The sequence below is a fragment of the Dama dama genome, chromosome 11, assembly GCF_033118175.1.
Source record: "Dama dama isolate Ldn47 chromosome 11, ASM3311817v1, whole genome shotgun sequence".
Classification (NCBI taxonomy): domain Eukaryota; kingdom Metazoa; phylum Chordata; class Mammalia; order Artiodactyla; family Cervidae; genus Dama; species Dama dama.
In genome coordinates, this window is record NC_083691.1 from 33,276,151 (window position 1) to 33,298,688 (window position 22,538).

Below are 22,538 nucleotides of genomic sequence, written 5' to 3' on the forward strand. Positions count from 1 at the left end.
CATCCTCAGTAGAAGCAGTGTTTGCTGCCAAGGGGCACACACATTCCACTCAGCGCTAAGTGGTGGAGGTGTTCAGCTCAAAGCTGAATACACTTCTTTCCCCCTCCAACCAGAAAGAAGCTCTTATGACACTGGGAAATTAAAAGAGGCTATCAGTAAGAAACAAAAACAAACCTTTAAACAGAACACTCATGCTTGAGCCTGTTTCATGTCCATTAAGAAGCAACTTCATGTGCTCCAGGTGATTAGCATTAACAGTAACCATTTAAAAAATGAAGTTTCCTAGTCTCCTTTCCTCCTGAGATTCTTAAGTGATTTGATCTAGTTCTTAAAAAAAAAAAAAAAAAAAAAGTTAACATGGCTCTAGTTATGTGCCAAACACTATTCTAACACTTTACAAATATTAGCATTCCTTTTTACTTACACTTACTCTTGGATGAACTCTCTAAATACATACCTCTGTGAAAAACGAGTCTAACCTAATGTATTCCCTTTTTTCCTTGCAAAATCATTTCCCCCAACTCTTCCCTATTGCAGTGAAGAAGGAAATCCTCTCATAATAGGTATTCCACTTAGACCATCTTCATCCTGTTCCTGCCACTTTTCACTAATGACCTGCAACCCTGGACAAGTCAGTCAGTGCCCCTAAGGCTGCAAGTTGAAAGGGTAGAGTTGGAAGCTCCCAGTGACATGAGGATTGCAAGTTGTAGTGTAGCTTTGGTGAAGTGAAGTGACAGTCGCTCAGCCATATCAGACTCTTTGTGATCCCATGGACTGTAGCCCAACAGGTTTCTCTGCCCATGGAATCTTCCAAGCCAGAATACTGGAATAGGTTGCCATTCCCTTCAGGGGATCTTCCTAACCCAGGGATCAAACCTAGGTCTCCCGCATTGCAAGCAGATTCTTTTCCATCTGAGTCACAGGGGAAGCCCACTGATACACGTCTGTAATTCTGTAACAGTATCCTGTGGACTGTGGGGGACAGTGCTGGTGATGGTGCAGGGCTGAGAAGGAGTGCATTAGAAAGACTAGTCTGGAGGCAGCACCTGGAAGAGACGGGGGTAGGAGCCATTCCATCATCAGGGAATCCAGTTAGGATGTTGTTGCAGCATCTTGGGATTGGGAGAACAGGGATGGGTATAGACAGGGAGCCAGCTTAGAGTGGGGACAGGTGAATTCTGCTTGGGCACAATACTGTTCAGCTGCTGTGGGACATAAATATGGAGATGTCACATCCATAACAAAGCTAGGAAATTGGATTAAGTGTGACAGAGGTCAATAGTGATATTTACATGTGATAACATAACAGCAGGGTTCTCAGGTAGTACAGTGGGAAAGAATTTGCCTTCCAATGCAGGAGTAGCAAGAGATGTAGGTTCAATCCCTGGGTCAGGAAGATTCCCTGGAGTAGGAAATGGCAACCCACTCTAGTATTCTTGCCTGGAAAATTCCATGGACAGAAGAGCCTGGCAGGCTACAGTCCGTGGCGTCACAGAGTGGACATGACTGAGTGCACACACATACGTGAGAACAGGGATGTTACTCACTAATATACCCCAAGCACCAAGCACCTAGTAAAGCATTGAGCACATAGTTGGTGCTTAAGTAACATTTGTTGATGACAGAATCATCAATATAAAGGTAATGAAAACTCTTTAAATATGTGCCTCTGTATTAGTTCACCAAAAGAATGGGTGCAAAAGTAATCAGCTAAAATCTGAATCTCAGAAAGGGTGGAGAAGAACTCAGGAGAAAGCTCTCAGAGAGGCCCAGGATTTCAGGCATGTGAGGCATGCAAAGAGATATGGACAGGATCAGATTCTGCAGGAGACTACAGAGAATGAAATCTGAGGCACAGACTTAATCACAAGAGTTATTACTCTGATGCTCTGTGGGAAGAAGGTGAGACACCAAGTTCATGGGCTTAGTGAGGGACTGGCTTAGAAGCTGAGGTTGTTTGCCAAAGAATAAAAGATGTTGGAATTAGAACCTGAGAGTCTAGAAAAGGTTGGGAAAGTTGTGATGGATCCTCAGGAGATTAATTAATGGGTCATCCCCTTGGGCTCAGGGGGAAGCTAGACACAATGAATTTGTGGTAGGGCTGGGGGAGGCAGTGTCCAGGCTGGGCCATGGCACCCCACCCACCCTGGAGGACCCTTTCTAGAAATATCAATTACTTCCTTCTTGAAGTCACCTGATTAGTTGCCACCACAGGAGAAGGGGGAGATAAGGACTGTTTACCATCCTCTGCCACTCCCTCCTCTTCTCACTGAGAAGGATGAGGTGGTTGGTTGGCATCACCGACTCAATGGACATGAGTTTGAGCAAACTCCTGGAGATGGTGAAGGACCCGGAAGCCTGGAGTACTGCAGTCCATGGGGTTGCAAACAGTTGGACACAACTTAGCTATGGAACAACAACAAAATTGTGCTGCAAATTTGCCCTATGGAGTCAGCCTGTAAGGCATGGGCTTGCTGAGCCAGGGATGGGGGCCTGCCTGGGGACTAAGAGGGCACTTTACTGGCTTTGTATTGACCCCACGCCCAATCCTTCCCCCTCCTTCCATCGATCGTTCATTCCTTCCCAGCAGTTGTTACTGAGAGTCTATGAAGTGCCAGGCTGTGAGCTTGGTGCTGGGAAGATGAACACAAGGAAAGCAGTGCCTTCCCTCAGGGGCTGTTATCAATCTACCAGGCAACCTCAGCCCCTTGCCACCCTTCTCAGAAATCCTGTGCAACCAGGTCCAGATCTCATCCTGCTCTGGTGCAGCAGGTGGGCGAGATGGAAGGGAGCCAGGAGTGATCTCTGGGCAGACTCCAAGGTCAGGGAAAAGGCAAGTTTGCTATTGTTAATGTCTGAAACCTGCTTATTTTGGGAAGCTCTAGCTGTCTTTTATTTCCTGGATTTGGTTCCCTTTCGTTCCTCCCTAGGCTTTTTGGCGACAGTCCTGTTAAAATTTATAGCCTGTCTTGGTTGAGCCAAAGGGAATCAGAGAATGGAAATGGATGCTCTGACTGTTTGGGTCAGAGAAAGTCAGGCAGTAAACCCTGGGACCAGGTGCCATGAGCACGGTACCAGAGGAGAGAGGAAAACTCGAAAGGGGTGCACCTGGAGATCACCTACACAGAGCTTTCATGTTCTAGTCTGGGAAGATTTTTTTTGTTTTGTTTTCCTTTAAGAAAGGAAACCCATCCACACCCAGAGCCTGCAGTCTTCCGCAGGAGCATAGCTCTAGGCTAGGATGGCAGAGGCTGTTGTACTTTTCTCCAATTGTGAGGAGAATTAACTTAGGAATTAACCATAAAATCTTCCAGAAGGATCTGGGTTGTTGTTTGCTTGTTTTAATTTTTATTTTATTTTATTTTTTTTTTTTTACTATTACCTTTGCTTCGGGGGCTTCCTGGGTAGCTCAGACCGTAAACAATCTGTCTGCAATGTGGGAGACCTGGGTTCAATCCCTGGGTCTGGAAGATCCCCTGGAGAAGGGCATAGCAACCCACTCCAATATTCTTGCCTGGAGAATTCCAAGGACATAGAAGCCTGGTGGGCTACAGTCCATGGACTCACAAAGAGTCGGACACCACTGAGCGTCTAATACACACACATTACCTTTGCTACAAATTAAGAAGGTTGCCTATAGCCTAAAATATACAGGATAGTCCTAAGGTTCTGATCTTTAAAAGTTTAACACTTTTCCATTCACACAGAGATAAAAAGTTGTAGAACAGAGAATAATATTTGTCTTGTTGGAGGTTTATAGGAACATTGTGACCAGACCTACCTAAACAGCTGCCAAGAACAAAAGATTTCAGCACCAAGAGGTCTGTAACAACCAACCACGTGTTCTCCCCTTTTAGGACAGAAGAAGCCTGAGGGACTTCTCTGGCAGTCTAGCTGTCAACACAAGGGATAGGCATGGGTCTTATCCCTTCAAGGAGCTAAGACCCCACACCCCATGTGGCACAGCCATAGACAATAAACACAGCCTCAATTCTAACTCCAGAGTGATGGTTCTTTGGGACACCAGTCCACCATCTTCTCAGTCTTCTGCCTTTCTGAAGAAAGTCACTGTTTCCTGACCCAACAATTCATTTCTCAATTTTCTTGGCCTGTTGTGCAGTGAGCCAGTAGGAGCTTGGTAACAGAAGGACTGGGAGTTCTAGCTCATGAGGAGAAGCCAGGAATAGCCCAAGGGTGAGGTGTGAGGGTGGCCCAGGGTGGCTACCATGGCCTCTAGGTTGGTGCCAGGTGCAGAAGTTCAGCCCAGACAAGAGGAGACTTGTCCTCTGAGTGAGCACCACCCACACAAGGGGCTGCAGATGCTATAGCCAGAGGGCAGAGGGAGGAGGGCTGGGGCAGAGGGAGCATGGGGAGTGCAGCTGCAGGCGTGGGACTCAGGCTCTAGCAACACTGGGCCCCTCCTCCTCCCCATGCTCCCCACCCAACTCTCTCTTACCTGACCTGCCAACAGGACCCACTTTGTGGGAGCCTTTGAGACCAGGGCTGCATGTGTAGCCCCAGGCTCTGCTCCACGGGCACTTGGGAACTGCCCAGCACCCTTTGGAAGGTGTTGACCAGGTGCTCAGGGAGATGGTCTGGGGGTTCAGAGCTGGGACAGGGAGGCCCAGGGAGCTCTCACAGTTGGGGAGGAAAAGTCTTTCAAGTATAAAAGAAATTCTGTAGGGAATTCCCTGGTTGACCTAGTGGTTAGAACTTAGCGTTTTCACTACTGGGACCAGATTCCATTCCTGGTTGGGGAACTAAGATCCAGCAAGCCGCATGGTGTGGCAAAAAAAAAAAAAAGCAAACCCAAAAAATCCCCTAAAAAACCATCAAAGGAACTCCCTAAGTGGTTCCCCACAGAGGTGGGGGAATCTGCCAGGAAGAGGGGCAGGGGTCTTCCCAGCATGACTTGAGATCCTGCCAGTCCCTCCAGAATCTTCCGGCTGCCTGGACTGCTACCACAGGCCGCAGGGGGACGATGCTCCCCCTTTTGTTACAGACAGCATGGCTCAAGGCAGCCAGGATGGGCCCACATCTTAGGGAAGTGCCAAAAGGGGCAGCAGGGCCCCTGGAGGAAGGAGGACACCACTTTATCACTCTGAGCTTGCTCTTGGCCACATACAGGCTGCCCTCTGCTCCCTGAGTCCTCAGCCCTTGCCCCTCAGACAGGAAGGCCTGGTCCCGCCTGCGGCCAGCTGGTCCAGCTGCCCCCAGGTGAGTGGTCTGTGAGGAGGGCAGGGCCAGCCCAGCTGCCCCGATCCCGCCCTGCCCCCCACATCCCTCTCATGTCTCTGAAGCAGGAGGCCCTTCAACCCACCGCCTCCCACTCTGGTTTTTCCTTCTAGCTCCTTGACTTCTCTTGAACTCTCCTACAACTGCACTCTGACCCTCCGCCCACCTCCTATTCCTCTGGTTCTCCCTTGTTCCTGGTCCCTCTGGGCCTCCAGAGGGGCCCTCTCCCCTCTCCTCCCCTGGTATTATTAACCAGCCGTGTAAAGAGCTGCCAGGGCTGGGCTGACGGATGGGCCCTCCTCTGCTTTGCTCTTCCACAAGCCTCCCCTTGGTCCCCGCCCCTCCCCGGCCCTTTCTCCTCACCTCTCCCTCCGCCATTCATTTTTATCATCGAGGAAGGACATGGGCCTGCTGGGTAAGCGAGCGGAGAGGTGGGTTGGGGAGATAATCGGGAGGACAGGCAGCTCCTGCAGATAAGGATTTCCTGGACTCCCTTGGGAGTGCCCTACGAATGGGCAAATGCTCCTGATTCTTCTGTCCTTCCCTGTCCTCAACAGAGCAACGCCTGGAGGAGGGGGGTGGAAAGGCAGGGCAGTGTGGAAAACGGCTGGGGACTTATTGCAGCCAGCGCTGAATTTGACTCAACTCTGACCGTGACTAGCTGCATGGGCAGGGTCAGCCTCAGTTTCTCCATCTGTAAAGCACAGATCACACTTTCTGCCTCGCAGTGCCTGGCGCCAAGTATAAGCTCAATAAATGTGGGCTCCTGTCCCCACTATCAGGGTGCCAGATCACCCTTTGCCCTGAAATCCCTCCCCTCATTCTCAGATACCATACAAAAGGTAACCCTTTCCTCCGTGCCCTCTTTATACCAGGCACACTCACACCCACAACGTCACATCACCCCTCTTTTAGTAATTAGGAAAGCTGAAATGCAGCGGGGTTACCAGTGACCAGAGTATGAGCAGAAGACTGAGGCAGAACCAAGGGATCTGAGGGCAGAGTGCCAGGATGGGCGAGCCAGCGGCAGCAGGTTGCTGGGAGGGAGTGGGCAAGAGTTTTGCTGAGAAACTCAACTGGGCGAGAGCTTCCAAGGGCCTGGATGGGAGCGAGCGAGAGCCCAGGCTCTGCACCTGCCCTGGTCACTTGCTGGGTGACCTTGCGGAAGTCCCATTCCCTCTCTGAGCCTCTGTTTCCTCTTCCTCGTTTTGCAGGAATGGATGGGTGGGGAACCGAGATGGATTGCTGCTATGTGAGGTCTGTCCCCTCCCCTGCAAGGGGACACAGCCTGGTATGTATAGGGCAGGGCTGCCGTTTAAGGCTGTTCCTAGTGTAAAAATCTCATCCTCGTTTTCTCCGCTCTTCATTTCCTCCCTCTTCCCCGCCCCCGTCCTGTCACTTGGGGCCTATAGTCAATGAGTCGTAAAATGAGAAAGTATCAGGAACTAGCAAAGCATAGACTGCAGCTGGGGCAGCCTTGGCACCGCGTGTGATGGACTGCCGGCCCATCCTCCCGTGCTCGACTCAGGCCAGCCGGCCGGCAGCGAGCAATTCGCCCAGTCTGGTCCAAGGCCCCCAGCTGGGGAGCAGAGTGCAGAGGCCTATTTTCAATGGATCCAAAGGCCACACCTTAAAATGAGTGATGAAATCTCTGTGTACTGACTTGGAAAGATGCACCCAGAGGGACAGCTGAATCACAGAAGCAGGTTACATATTCTCACTATAAAGTGATCCTTTTATGTTCTTGTAGAAGATGAGAAAATGTGAGTGGACTCCAAACTGTGAATAGCCATTCTCTCTGGGAGTAAGATTTTAGGGGAATCATTCACTTTATACATTTTCCTCTGATAGGTTGTGATTTTGGACTGGGTCACGTGGGTTGTGGGATCTCAGTTCCCCAGCCAGGGATGGAACCGGTGCATCCTGCAGTGTGCATGCAGAGTTCCTAACCACTGGACCATCAGGGAAGACCCTCTTTTGATAGGTTTTTAAAGCAAACGTGTATTGCTTTCCTGACTGTGAAAAATCAAGAGAACTTAATAATAAAGATATTTCCATTGTGAGGGAGAAGCCTTGGAGAAATATGCATGGGCTAATGAAATTGCTCCAGGTCTCTGCTGCAGGTTAGAATTTATATCAACCTGGGATGAAGGCTAGTAGACTCTGGCACTAGAGCCAAAATCAAAGTACAGAGTTTGATTTTTTTTCTTAAAGCGAAAATGAACAATCCCTTAATGAGACTTTTAAGGTCAAATCTGTCAAAATACATGATTCTTAAGGCAAAGGGAGGGTAATGATGAATGAGGTCCTTGGGGTCCCTGGCGTAAACCTGGACTCCAGTTGGTTGCTGGGAGTCAGAGTTGGGGCAGCCAGGACTGGGGGCTGCTCCCCAGCACACAGCTTGAGCACACAGCCAGGTCAGCACTGTGGTCCAATCACTCCTGCACACAGCCATAGCTTCTGGCCCACGAGCCATCCCTGTCAGAATGACTCTCTGGGATCTCCTGGCCCCTCACCATCTGTCTTTCTCCTACAACCAAGCCCAGAATGTGTGGGTGTCCCCCTGTGTCAAGGACTCAGACTCCATGCTGCCAAGTAGGGGAAGGTAGTAAAGAGACTGGTGGGTTTCGGCCTACACAACATTGCAACAGATCTTTGAGGGTGGAGGGGCTGGGAAGGGGGCAGGGGGGCTGTGCAAGGTCACTCTGGCCGAGGGATTCCCTCAGTTCCCAGATGACCAATTCTACGACCCCCTCCCGAGGAGTCAGCACAGGGCTGAGAGGTGCAGTTGACACAAGTTTATTGGCGGAGCTTCGGCGGAGTCTCCCTCTCTCTGGGACAGCCGAGGGCACAGCACCAACAGAAGGATGGACAGACAGAATCCCACATGGACACACGGATGGTGCAGACTCATAAAGATCACAGCACAGCCACGCAAGGCACAGAGACACACAGGCCACAGCACCAAGAAACACACACAGACACAGAACCACAAGGCTAGAATATGTGGACAAAGTGCGGGCTTTGGGGCTCCTGCATAGACAGAGCAAGGGCCACGTGGGGAGGGGGCCCCTGCTGACCTCCCCCAGGCATAGGCACATGGACAGCACACAGACAGGCAGATGCCCCCAGCCAGCCAGGCTGCCACGCAGACACATGAACTGCACAGAAAGGACACTGGGGATTCCCCAGACCATGGGGAGCGGGGACCACAGGACTTCTACTCCCGCGACACTGCCACTGCACTGATTTCCCTGCTCAGCCTGACTCTGGCCCACTCCCCGACACACACACTTTGGTCTTGCCCACTGGGGCTGGGGGGGCAGGTGGCAGGTGGAAGCGGGGGAGAGGGGAAGGGTGCGGGCCCAGCTCCGTCCCTTCTCCGTGAGCAGGGAGGCAGGAGAGTCCAGGGCAGAGCCTGGGCCTGGCAGTGGGGTGAGGCTGGGGCCGGGGCTCAGGCCTGGGGGGGCTCCTGGCAGCGCAGGCACTGGGCCATCTCGGGCTGGTATTGCTCGACCTGCAACGTGCAGCTGGAGAATCCAAACCGGGAGTGGAGCCGGGATGTAGCTTCAGCTAGGACAGCTTCGGGGTCGGCCGCAGAGTCTGCAGGGTAGTGATAAGAAGCAGCGAGCTCCCAAGGGAGTGGGGAGCCAGACCAGGGTCCAGATAAGGATGGGTGAAGGGGGACCCAGGGGTTTTGCATGGCATGAAAGCCAGGATTGAATGGGAGCTTTATTTTCTCTCTGTTGTACAAACAGTGTACAACTGTTCAAAGAAAAGGTTGGGGAGACTCATCCCTAACTGACTAGGCTAACAGGCTAAACTGTTCTTATTTTGCTATTCGCTTCTTCTCTTTGGGTGTCAGTGTACAGCTGTGTATTTCAGCAGCCACACCACCCGATTTTCCACAACGATCCAGATGTCAAATATTCTGTTCCCATTGTCCCTCTAGAGTTACCATCAAATATCCTACAGAGTATAATATTTTTGGCATCCAAATTGCAAGTCTCTGATTGCTTCTTGCATCTGGAAGAAACTCAAAAATCCTTTGTCAGCTTGTGAGTCACCCTATATATTTTAAATAGTTGAATCATAATGTGGCTATAATTTTATATTCAGCTTTCTCTCTTAGCATTATACCATAAACATTTTTCCTAGTTGCCATACAGTCTTCATAATCATCATTTTTAAAAGTTACGTGGAGCGGAGGAGCCACAATTTACCTCGCTATGCCCCATCACTTAGACCTGTGGGTACCAGTGATCTTTTAAAGGGTTGCTGGTGCCCTGTACTACTTTAAAGAGGGTGAAATCTCCCCCAGAACACCCTGTCTAGGGCTCCAACACGCATGAGAGAGAGAGAAAGATACAAAAAGACAAAGCTAGAGGTTGAGAAAGCCAGAGAGACGGGAACAGTCCCAGTAATTCAGACCAGCTTCCTATGTTTGGAGGGTGGGAGGGGAAAGGAGAAATGTTTCTGGGAAGTAACTGGCTGGGGCTAATGTGGACTCACCAATGGCCAGGTGTGCAGAGGCAACGTAGTGTGTGAACGTCAGGGACCACAGGTGCAGCTCATGGGTTGCCCGGACTCCCGGCACCGACAACAAGGTATCCCGCACAGGTTCAAAGCCCACACTTCGGGGAGTCCCTGCAAGTAGCACCCACCACACCTTACTGCCAAAGCTGCTCCTGCCCAGAGGTCAGGACCCCACCTCCCCATCCTGTACCACTCACCCTGTAGATCCCCACAGTTCACCCCACCCCTGAATCCTCCTTCCAGCAATAAGCCTTCTCCCCACACACTCTTCAGAGGAAAGAGGGACGCCTAGTCCTGGAGTGGAGTCAGGGAGGGCCCAGTGCGGAGGATGCAGGGAAGCAGCATCATCAGACTCACCTTCCATGAGGACACGGAGAACATCTCGCAGGGTGGGAGCTGTGGATCCAAGGGCACAGATGGAGAAGAGGAAGGTGCTGATGGGGTCAGCTGCTTTATACTGAGGCTGCAGAGAAAGAGAGCCCTAAGAGCCTGGGAATTAGGAACTTTTCAGGGGAAGATCTAGGGGCACCCTGGACAAACAGGGCCTGAGAGGGGAAAGGGACCATAACCCTGGGCTAGTGGTCCTATGGAGCTGGGAGGGGGAGTAGGGTGGGGATGGGGACCCAGGGAAGGCAGGGCTGGGGTGTAGAGAGGCAAGAGGAAGGTTGGGGCAGACTTGCACACATGGTACCTTGAAGTAAATGAGGATGGAGGCAATCAGCACCCCAAGGCTCTGCAGGAGGTCTCCCAGCACGTGCACAAAGGCCGCCCGGACACTGGTGTTCCCCAGGGGCAAGGACTCCCCGGACCCCTCCTCCAGCGGTGCATACTCTGCCCCCCTAGACCCGTGGCTGTGGGGAGGCCCAGCCTGGTGCAGCACAAAAGCCATTCTGAGGGGGAAGCAGAGCAGCTCAGCCCAGGTGGCCTGCTCCCAGCCTCCTCCACCCACTTCCATGCCCCCTCCTCTCACCTCCCAGGAGCCCTTTCTCCACCTGTTTTCTCCCTATTTTCCCAATCCCCAGAAGAAAGCAATACTGTCCAAGAGAGACAAACAGAGTTGCCTGGAGGGAGGAATACTTGGTACTAGAGATGTAGATTCAGATCTTGGCCCTGCTACTGAAATTGCTACGTGCCCTGGGCAGGCAAGGCCCCTTGTCACCTCTCGTTATTTGTTTTGGCCACACCGCACAGCTTGCAGAATCTCAGCGCCCCGAACGGGTATCAAACCCCAGGCTCTTATCCATGAGAGCTGGAATCCTAACCATTTGACCATCTCTCATTAACTGAATGCCAGGGGTGACACCACCTACCTTGTAGGGGTGGTTGTGTGCTTTAAATGGGACAACATGGATGATGGTCCCCAGCAGAGGGGCCAGTACCCAGCAGGCCTTTAATCAAGTCTATTGACCCTGAATTTTAGGTCTCCACCCCAGCCCCTTCTCAGACATCCCCAAGGCAGCAAGGCGAGAATTGTGTGCATGTGCTGTGGGTCTGCTGGGCAGAGAGAGCCTGCTCTCCCAGCCTGCAGGAGGACCCCTCGCCCCGCCTCCGACATGGTGCCTGCTCCATACTGGAACGTACAGCAGATTGGCACAGACCGCGATGCTGGCGGTCAGCAGCATGGCACCCCCCTCGATGTGGTAGTCGCTGTGCAGCAGGCGGATGAAGGCCAGGTACAGGAGGATGCCAGTGACCATCCAGAGGGAGACCACAGAGGCCAGAGCCCCCAGAGTCTCTGCAGGGGGAGACAAGCTGTCAGAGAACGGCCCAGGACCCTGAGAGGTACCTTCTGACCAGGTCGAAGGGTCCTCAGGCCATGCAGGCACCTTACCTGAGCGGTGCCAGCCAAAGGTCATGGTGCGGGTGGCTGGACGGGTAGAGAGCCAGAGGGAGAAGAGGCTGCCCATCATGCTGCCCACGTCTGCCAACAGGTGGGCCGCGTCAGTCATAATGGCCAGGCTGTGCGCCAAGTACCCACCTGCAAGGGTGAAGTGACGTATCATCTGGTTCCATTAAGCAAATATCATGCTGTGCGTGTGGAGGCATGGAAAAGAGATTGGGGGGGACATATACCAAAATGTGAATGGTGGTTTTTCTCTGGTGATGGGATCACACATCTTCTTTTCACTCATTCGCGTTTTCTAGTTTTTCTACAATAACAGATTATTTTAAAACATTCAGCTGCACCAGGTCTTAGTGGCAGCACGCAGGATCTTCCATCTTTGTTGTGGCATGCGGGATCTTTAGCTGCAACATGTGGGCTCTGGTTCCCTGACAGGGATTGAGCCCAGGGTCCCTGCATTGGGAGCATGGAGTCTTAGCCACTGGACCACCAAGGAAGTCCCAACAATAACATGTTTTAATAAAAAGAAAATAGGCTTTTTAAAGGACCCGTTTGTACTGATAAGCAGTCCTGAGTCCCCCTGTTACTGCCTGTCCCTCACCCTCTCCTACTTCCTGAGTCCTGGGCACCCGGCTCCCCTGTCCCAGTCAACCCCATCTTGTCTGCATCTCCCCCCAGGAACTTAGGCAGGCATCCTGAGGATGGAGTTGGAGGAGATGCTCTCTAACTTACCAACCACCTCCCCAGCCATGAAGACGCAACACACAGCACAGGCGGTGCACAGCTGCCTCTGCGCCTGCATCCTCTCCGGGGTGAGACCCGGCTGTGGCAGCGGGTCCCGGTGGCAGTGGTGGAAGGACATCTCCATGGGTTTGGGCTCCTCAGGGAGGGGCTCAGGGGCCTCTGTGAAGAGACTGAGGCAGGCAACGCAGTTCAGTCTGGGGCCTGGCTCAAGGGCTTGCCTGCTCCTTCCTCACTCCCAGGTCCTGGGTCCCCTAGATTAGCTTCATCAGATGTCCCATCTCTCTCTCCTTTTCCAAGTCCTGGTCAAAACCAGGAGCCTTCTAGACAGAGGGCCACAGGAGAGATGGGGGCTAAACGGACGACTCAGATCGCAGCCTCCCTTTTCCTTTCATATACAGAGCTGTAGAGTCTCACAGCACAAAGGAAAGCACCTTAGAGTCTACCTCTTACTAAGGAATTACACATACGAGGCTCGGAGAGGGAGGGAACTTATGGAGCCCACACAGCTAGTTAGTGGTTGAGCTGAGATTCGACTCCAACCAAATCATTATGATAGGCATTACGAGGAATACAAATGAACTGGGTATCCTTTCTAATCTCTGGGAGCCTTTGGTGAACAAGACAAATGTCTACCTAAGTACTGTGAGATGTTTTAGAAGGTAGCTATTGCCTTAGAGCAGCTTAAACAAAGTGCTATCAGGGCTCAGATAGTGGGATACACTGACTCTAATGAGGACAAACAAAACTCTAATGAGGGAAACAACCGAAGGAGGCCCTGAGAAAGGCCTGGGCAGATGGAGAGGCTTTTGACAAAGAGGAGGTGCATATGCCAGTGAAGGCAGTACGATGGGGAAGTGGTGTGAAAGTGCCGGGTGGGGCTCAGACCTAGCCTCCTTCTGGACCTACCTCCGGGTGCCTCCATTCCTGGTCCTTCCATTTCCCTTTCTAGACATGCAGCTGAATTTGGCCCTTTAAGAGAGGAGTAGAATGTGGGGACCCAAAAAGTCTGAAGTTCTTGGCACGGAGAATTACTGGCCAGATTCCAGAGCTGAGTTGTCATGGGGAGGAGACAGTGCAGACTGCTGTGGCTGGGGTGGCAGCAGCAAGAGCTGGGTTGGGAGTCTGTCATGCATTAGCTGGACCTGTGGGACCATAAGCACCCAGCAGAGGCCGCCTTAACTGCACAGGACTGTAAGCCTCCCTGGATCCGTGGGGGCGGGCCTCACCTCTAGCATCACCTGGGGATGTGAGAGGCTGAGCTCCGACTGACTGAATTTTCGGTCCACTCTGGCCTAATTCTCAACCCTGATACCACCCAACCTAAAGTCCGGGGGGTGGGTGGGTGGGGATGGAGAATAGAAACTTCTACAGCTTACAGTCCTGGGAATTCTATGGAGGTGTGACAAGAAAAACCTTGAGAAGATGAAGGCTCCAGATGACAGAAAGGCAATCCCAGTAGTAAAGTGGGGAGGGGTGCCTGGGGGTCTTCTGGTTGAGGAAAGCTCTGCCAATGGGTGAATTTAGGTGGGAGGGAGGAGAGGGCACATTTGATGCTTCTAGGGAAAAGTGGAGGGCTGGCAGGTAGATTAACTTCTTGGAATCCCCTTCTAAGACTTAGAATCTAGATGGGTATGATACAGGTGTGTTTCCAGAGGAGATAGGAGATGAGGGTGGCTTTGAAATCTGTCCTCATTCTTCAACAAGATATACTGGGCAATGTACATGTACTGAAGCTCAGGCTGGTGGGAGACATGTGTCACAAGTGACTTACTCTGCAAGGAGAAGCTGGGGCCGGAAGGGTTATGAACAAAGGACTTCAGATCACAGGGGAAGGAGTGACCAGCTCTAATGGGAATAAGGAGAACCTCACAGAGGTAAACAATGGGGCTCCAGACATGTGGAATGACAATGACAAGATATGCAGCTTGGAGCTTAAGTGTGAGGAACCAAGGGAAGGACTGAGGAGGAAAGTGATGGGCTCAAAGGGACATAAAGGGAGATGCGCTGATTGATTAGATCTTTCCTGAGCCGTGAGATAAATGACCTTGCTGATGCACTAGTCTGGGAGGAAGAGAGGAGAGGAGAGGAGATGGAGTGGTCCAGAGCAGACCAGGCCGGAGGCTCCCTGCGCAGAATTTTATAGGAGGGGCAGGTAGGGAGGGAAGAACCTCTTTCAGAAAATACTGCAGGATTTGGTGACTAATGGTCATATGAGAATGAGGTGAAACTGGGAGTCAGAGATGCAGGTCTGAAGAGCAAACAGAGGGTGAGTGGCTTTGGGGCAGTGGGCAAGATGCCCTTCCTGGCCCAGGAAGACACAGTGCAGCCAGGCATCAAGGTAGTCAGCCATCAACAGGCTGCTCCCTTTTGTTTGGCATTAACTGGGCACTAAAGACGCCTCATTGTTGGTGTGTGGGTGGTAGTGGGGCTACCTGCTGTTTAGAGAGAAGGAAAGACAATTCTCTCTCCCTGGCCCTCTGAAACCCCAGACAAGCGACAAATAATATTGAGTGGGGTAGAGGGGACAGGTAGAGGGGGGAGACTGTCTTGAAGCAGAGTCAAAAGGGATGTGAAGACATGCTAGGGCCACGGCTGGAGCTCCCACAACTGCCGTCCTCCGCGGGGGGGATTCAGAAGGGGGTCTTCTCTCCCTTCTGCTCATCCACTCGCCCACCCATCCAGGTTTAAGGCCTCCACCCAGGGAAGGAGCGAGAAACACACAGAGGCACCGCATCAGAGACAAAGGGACACGGGTTGGGAGGGAAAAGGAGAGATGAGGAAAGAGAAAAGGCCAGAGACTCTGTCAAATTCCCGAGATAAAAGGACGGTGGGCCACCAGACAAAAAGGCCGGCGGAGGTGACCAGGGAGGGCCCAGCGCGGCCGCTCGGAGGGACAAGGCGGACGGAGCCGGCGGGACGCGGAGGCGGTTCTCCGGCCGCCCCCGGCCCGCTGTCCCGACTGCTCGGCGCGCCTCATTTCACACCTCGCCGCCCCCGGCCCCGTCTGTGCGGAGCCGGGAATACCCCCGCCGCCCAGACCGCACCTGCTCCTTCCTTACCGCCCCCTCGCTTCCCAGCGGCCGCCCGCCCCCCACCCCAGGAGCCGGCAAGACCCGCTGCGGAGCCCGGGCCCATCCTCGGCCCGGTTGTCCACAGCAGGAGGCGGCTCCCCGAACCCGGGCGCTCGGAGGATGGGGCCGGGGGCCTGCAGATGGGACTCCGAGGGGCTGCCACTGCAGGGCCCCCGGAGCAATGGGTACATCGGGGTTCCTGGAGCGGACTCCGGCCCGACGGAGGGGCAGTCGCTAGCGGGGAAGGTCGAGGGACTTGGGGGGAAGGGCCTGGGAGCAGTTTCTCGGGACCGGGAGGAGGGTGGCCGACAGGAGCCAGAGCGAGGTGTCCACCTGCGGGGGCCGGGGTTGGCTGTGCGAGCTGGGGGCGTCTGCGCGGCCAGAGAGGCAGAGCCCGGCCGCCACGAAGCCAAGGGGGTCGCGGTGCGCTGGGAAGGCCAGCCGGCCGAGAGAGACAACGAAATAGACGGAAAGCAGAAGGGTAGCGCCCCTCCTCGGCCGAGGGCCGACCCAGATCGGTCCTACCTCTTCAAACGCAGGCCGCCACCAGCGCCGCCGCGGTCTCGGGGGCCCACCAGGCGAGTGGTCTCCGAGCCCCCCGTGGTGGGAGACGGCTCCATTTCTCCGCGGCCCCCGACCGTCTAGGCCCCACCGAGGGAGGAAGAGGCGTGGCGGGCCCCGCGCCAAGTCTTAGCGACGGGCCGACCCCCAGACTCCCCGCAGGGCCGCGGGGCCACCAGAGTGAAGGCAACTGCGGCGGCTGTGGCGCTGGGATTCCGAACTGCGGCTCCCGCGGCTGCCGGAGCCCCGCCCCGCGTGGGGCGAGCTCCCCAGGCCCCGCCTCCAGGCTCCCCAGCCTCTCCCCCCCACGCCTAAGCCCCGCCTCCGGGGCCCTGTCCCCATAGGCATGGCTCTATTTCCCCGCGCCAGAGCCAGGTGGGGCGGCGGGAGCGCTCTGCGCCCCGACCCTGTTCTAGAGAATGCTAATCTACATAGCCCCGCCCCTAGGCTGACTAGTCCCGCCCTAGCCCCGCCCACCAGTCCTAAACGGAGCTCCTCAAGCTTGGGGGGCTTCCTTGATGGCTCAGATACTAAAGAATCTGCCTGCAAGGCGGGAGACCTGGGTTCGACCCCTTGGTTGGGAAGATTCCCCTGGAGGAGGGAACAGCTATCCACTCCAGTATTCTTGCCTGGAGAATCCCATGGACAGAGGAGCCAGGTAGGCTACAGTACATCGGGTCACAAAGAGTCAGACACTACTGAGCGACTTTCACTTTCAAGTTTGGGGACCTCTCAACCAATCTTTGCCCAAGGAACACCGACTTGTGCAGGTCCACCACAGGGCATCTCAACCCCTCTCTCCGCCATCCGTCACCTCGTGGCCCCACCTCCCCACACACGGAGGCAGAAACAGGTGTGGAGGAGAGAACTAGAAAAAGGACGTGGGGTGAGCAGTGTGGCAAATTAGGGAGAAGTCCAGGGACTCTGGCCCGACACCCCTCTGTGAAGCATGTGAGGTCGGAATTCGCGAGCAAAGTCTGCTGCCAAACACTGTACCGCTCATGATTATTTTTATACAAAGACATGGGGTGACAAAAAGTTTCCAACTCTCCTTCAGTCAGTTATTATCCCTATTTTTTCAGATGAGTAAACTGAGTCCCAGAGGAAGAGGTGTCCAAAGTCATGCGACCAGTGAATAAAGGACCGGAACTGGAGCCGCTTCCTCTCTCCCTCCCGGGTCAGGGTGTCGCACAGGCAAATGGACGAGAGACTGGCCGCAGTTGTGTCGCTCAGAGGCTGGGGTAGCCAGAGGGAAGAGCGCGCCACCTCTCAGTGGTCACAAGCCCCAAGTTCATGGAGGCAGCGCTCAGCTTGCCAGCAGGTGGATTCCTTACTTCCAAAGCTATAGCACCTTCCCAGGCATTACCTCATTTTGCCTCATTTAAACTAAAGCCCAGGGGAAGGAGAGGCTTACAGCGAAGTCGGTGGCTGAGCTGGGAGCTAAAACTTAAAATGCACAATGTTCCCTGCCCCTCACACCTGCCGCCAATGTGGAATGAAAAGGGGATGGTGATGGATTGTGCACTCCAAGCTGGGACACTGTGAAGAGGAGGGTTCGTAGGAGGGGGGCAAAGAGTGAGCATGGATGCGGAAGGTGGAGTGTGGGAGTGGTTAGTTAGCCAAGGCAAGAAACCCATCAAACGCACCCTTCGGAATACACCGGACTTGTGAACACCCGTCAGAATGAATTTAGGGTTCTGGTGATAGACATCTAACCCCAAAATTGTTTTTCCAGACAATGAGACTGCGTGTGCGCTTCCTAAAACGACAACAACAAAACTGGAGTACATGCCAGACTGAGTGGTTGGAAGAGATGGGGTTAACCCGGGAGAGCTTCGCGGAGGAGGTGAGGCTTGAACGGATTAGGCAAACTGGGCGGCGGGCTGGCTGTTCTGGCGGGGGAGAGTGCGGCTCGTGCCAAGGTTTGCGGGCGGCGAGTGCCGAGGGATTGTACAGCGCTGGGAAGCGGTGCGGAACGGAAGCACTAAAGGGTCTGCGCGCGCCCTGGGCGCCTCTCCTCCACCCACGCCCTGCGCGGGGCCCGCGCCAGCCTCTCCACGCACTCGCCTCTCCCCAGCTCTCCGCGCGAGACCCAGCCCACAGTCCACCGCGGCAAGGGAGCGAGGGTGGGGTGGCTTTCTTCCCTCAATCTCTCAGAGAAGCACGGGGCCTCAGCTTCCTCTGTGGGTTATGGGGAGGCAAACTGAATCGGCGCGAAGGGAAGCCACCTGCCAAGGTCACCTTGTTCGTCCGTGTTATAATCAGGGTGCAACTCATGTCCTCACTCAGGTCCCCGGGCACGTCCCGTCTGGCGCCGTCGGGTTTTTTTTTTTTTTTTTGAAGCTCCGCACCGGGCCTGGGACTTGGCCAACTCTGAGACCCTTGGAGAGGGGACGCGGGGGCCACCTTTCCCTCCAGGGCTCGGATGCAGTAACCTCTCCCGGAGCGGCCGGCGCCGGCGAGCTGGAAAATAGGCAGACGCCGCGGGAGCCTGTGCGGGACAGGGGCCCTTAGGCACGCCTCAGCCAATGACGACAACGGGGACGTGATAATAACAACAATGGCTTCCTCTGATTTCCTTTCCTGGGCAGCCCCTGCAAGGCTCAGCCCCATGGACAGCAGCCCCGGATGCCCGGGAGGGGGCGTAGACGCTGGCACGTGCTCACCCGCCACCCGGCAGGGAGCGAGAAGGCAGGAAGGGAAAGAGACGTCGGAGCAGATGGATCACTGGGCTGCCCTTCCCCTCGGCTCCCTGGCCTTGGAACATGCTGCCTGGGGAAGCTGAGTGCAACGGGTTGGGAGAATACCAATAGTTTCTTTTGCTTAGAAATTTATGCAAGAAAAGCTTGGCTTTGAAACAGACAGCTTGCACCTGTTTCTCAAGAAACCATCAAGTGGCCCTGTGAAAATCTTTGCAAAGTGTCCTCTTGAATGCCAGGTCTGAGGAAGACATTCTGCACCTGGACAGGAGATGGGGAGATTGTGCAGGAGTTAGGACAGCTTAGGGCTGGTGCCCTGTATGGAACACTTCATTCAACCTTCACTGCACATTAATTTCCTGCCATGACCCTTGCTCTCCCACCTGGGGATTCCTGGTAAAAAAGATGGATGTGTTTTCTCCCCTTCTGGCTTTGCCTTGATTTCTCTCTCTCTCTTTTTTTTTTTTTTTTTAGGTCTACCACTTTATTGCTACCAACCCATCTCCCTCCACCCTCGTGCACACATGCTCAGTCATGTAATCCCATGGACTTCAGCCCGCCAGGCTCCTCTGTCCATGGACTTTTCCAGGCAAGAATACTGGAGTGGGTTGCCATTTCCTTCTCCATGACATGATTTCTTTTCTGCAGTTTTGGGTTACTGACTTACCCACTCTTGATGCTCTTACTTCTTCCTCAGATACTAATTTTCCCTAAGGTGTGTCCTTAGGCTATTCTTAGTCCCAGAGGAGATGAGTCAGGGAGCCCTGGAGGTTCTCAAAAGAACAGGTCAGTGCCAGCTTCCAGAGCACATGGTGACAGAGCAGCTCAAAAAGGGGGCTTCAGGGGGCCTCAGGCTGGACCAGTTCACATTGGGAGAGAAGGAGAGCAAAGCCCAGTGCTGAGGTCAGCATGTAGGCTGAGCCAGAGATCTCGGGCAAGATTTGGAGTCCAAGCCTTTGGGCAAGGGTTAATGTGTGAAAAGGCCAAGTCAAGCTGAAGGGTATATATAGAGGTGTTACCCCCAGAAAGCTTTTCCTGATCCCCTCACCCCCTGTCCCAGGTGGGTTACCTGCTCTTCCCTGGTGATCTCAAGGCCCCACTGTGCTTAGGTGCTGGGAGCACTCACCACATGATAACAAAATCATTTGTTTGTCTGTCTCTTCACTAGAGCACGAGCTCCCTGAAGACAGGTGTTGTCTTTCTCACCACTGTGTCCCCAGCTTGATACACAGTCCTCCGTAAAGCCATCCCAGAAAGGAAGAGCTGATTGTCAGAGGAAGCAGGATGGAGGAAGCAAGATTTAGTTGGAGATACAGAGGATGAAGGAAGGCTGCAGCTTAAATGTCACCTCCTCAAAGAAGCCTTCCCTGATTCTCCCAAACCAGGCTAGTGCAGGTTATACATTCTCATTGCATACTTCTTTTTCTTCCTTAGCACTTATCATACCATAATTAAATTGTTATTCAGGGATTATTTATTTCTTCACTTGGCTTCCAGGATGCCATAATCTAGTTTTCCTCTTATTTCATTGACTGCTTATTTTCAGTCTTCTTTGCTGGTTCTTCCTCATCTTCCCAACCTTTTAATGTTGGAATAGTCCAGGACTTGGTCACCCCCTTCTCTTACCTTTCTACACTCTGTCCCATGGAGATATCATCCAGTCTACAAGTTCTAAAGACTACCTGGAAACAGCAAGTAAACGATTGTTGAAGCTTGGGGATGGGTACATGGAGGATCATTGGACTATTCTGTTTTTATATGTGTTTGAAACTTTCTATTAAAAACAAACTTGAAAAAATAAGTGGCATCTTACATGATGATTCCCAGATCTCTCTCTCACTTGATCTCTGATCTCATATACCCAGGTCAACTTGACTTCTCCTCTTTAATGTCTAAAAGCATCTCAAGATTCATCTAAAACCAAGCTCATGATCGTCACCCCATCCCAAACGTTCCCTTCTAGCAGACCTCCCCGGGCAGAACATGGGAACTCCATCCTTCCACTTGCACAGACCAGAAACCTTAGAATCATCCTTGACTTCTCTATTTTCACTCCACATCCAATCTGTCAGCAAATCCTGCTCCCATCCTTTTCCAAACCACCATTGTCTGCCTTCTTGATTATTGTAGTAGCCACCTAGTTGTCTTCCTTTTTCTGCTTTTGTTGCCCTGTCGTCTAGCCTCAATCCAGGCTAGGCAACTAGATCTATTTCCTCACTCTCCATCTCACTCAGTATCAGCCAAAGGGCTTCCACTGGCCCACAAAGCCCTATGCAGTCCAGTCCCTCTGATCTCATTTCATACTACTCCCACCTCAATCCCCAGCCACTCTGGCCTTTGTGCAGGTGGGTCCTACAACACACCAGATGTCTTCATCTACACTCTGCCAGATGTCTTCATGACTCACCTGAGGACCTACTTCAGGTCCTGACTTAAATATCACTTTTACAGGCCTTCTCTGCTTTTCTTTTTAAAAATTGTGTTCTTCCCTCAAAAATTTTCCATCTCCACCCCCTGCTTTATGTTTCTCTATAGTGATGATTACTACCCAACATCCTGACTATTTTACTTGTTTACTGTCTATCTCCTCTCACCAGAATTTAAGCTATATGATATCAGAAATTTTTGTCTGTTTTGTATACTGCTATATCCCCAGTACCTAGAAGAGTATCTGGCACCTGATAGCACCTAATAAATATTTGATGAAGATATTAATGAATGTCTATCTTCCACAATAAGCTATAATCTATGAAAACTGATTATCATCGTATCTAAGGTACTAGGCATAGAGCAATGCTATATAGGTATTTGTTGAGTAAGTGAACTGATTAATTAAAAGGACAGTTCATGAGGGGAACTGGTGTGAGGGCAATGCTATAGAGGATAAAAAGAACAGGGAGGGAAAAAAGACTGATGGTTACAGAAGGTTTAGGCAATAGCACACAATGCATTTGGATGGGCAACTTGGTAGCAAATCATAGAGTTAATTGCCATAATTTATAGACTTCTTTTTTTGTTGTTGTTGTTTCTTTTTTTTATTTTGCTTAGAAGAGTTCTTTATTCCTAATCAAAGAAGTTGACACCTGCTCATGTTCACTGCTATCCTTCCTTAATGGGGAAGAACTCTGCCAGTGAATGTAACCTGGACAGCCATTTTAAAATGAAAATGATTTGATTCCTTAGAGGGGCAACAGGATGCATGCTTATGTACAGTGGTAGCTTGGTAGGAAGAGTGGGGCAATATGAGAGGTGAAGGAGAAATCTGACAATATCTTCAATTCTCTTACTTGGTGCTAGATTAAATGAAAGAAGTCATTGTGTAAGCTGTTACCAACTGCCTTTGGAAATTTGGCCCATTTTATTCCAGGCACTGAAAATACAGATGCTACCAAGTGATTCTTATGTTCTTGTGGGGAAAAAAACCTGACTTTTCTTTGATTTTTAAAAGTTCAGTATTGATCTTTCAAAAATGTACTGAAGCTTTTAAAAAGGATTATGGTAAACATTCACATAACTGCTTTATTTGAATGTTAGTATGTACATTCTAAAAATGTTGGGTACTGATTATCCAGTGTATCAATGAATTAGCATTAAATGAAAATTCAGAGCTGTGGATATTACTTGGTCTTTGGTAATTCACAGGGCCCACTCTTAACTCACCTTCTCTTTATTGCCCCCATGTCTCATTGGCTTCTGAGTTAGTCTCTGCTTTCTAATAATTGTCTTAGAACAGTTTTACATATATAGGTTGGTTTCATTTTACCCTTTGTTTCCTGCTGCAGTATTGCAGCCATCCTGGCATATAGACTTCTGTATTTATTTATTTGGCTGCACTAGGTCTTAGTTGCA

General features: G+C 52.2%; 1 protein-coding gene across 2 annotated transcripts; it reads right to left on the reverse strand.

Annotated features, from left to right (window-relative positions):
• Positions 1–8,028: 8,028 nt before the first annotated feature.
• Positions 8,029–16,190, reverse strand: SLC30A3 (solute carrier family 30 member 3). 2 transcript variants are annotated; one of them, XM_061156221.1, is made up of 8 exons: positions 15,955–16,190; positions 12,347–12,528; positions 11,603–11,692; positions 11,353–11,506; positions 10,463–10,661; positions 10,129–10,234; positions 9,748–9,882; positions 8,029–8,838 (listed from the first exon to the last, which is right to left on the reverse strand). In XM_061156221.1, the coding sequence occupies exons 1-8, from the start codon at positions 16,047–16,049 to the stop codon at positions 8,690–8,692; spliced, it is 1,110 nt and encodes a 369-aa protein (XP_061012204.1). In that variant the 5' UTR covers positions 16,050–16,190; the 3' UTR covers positions 8,029–8,689. The 2 variants fall into 2 exon arrangements, with proteins under 2 accessions (XP_061012204.1, XP_061012203.1); XM_061156220.1 differs by having other exon boundaries at positions 11,603–11,749.
• Positions 16,191–22,538: the final 6,348 nt, after the last annotated feature.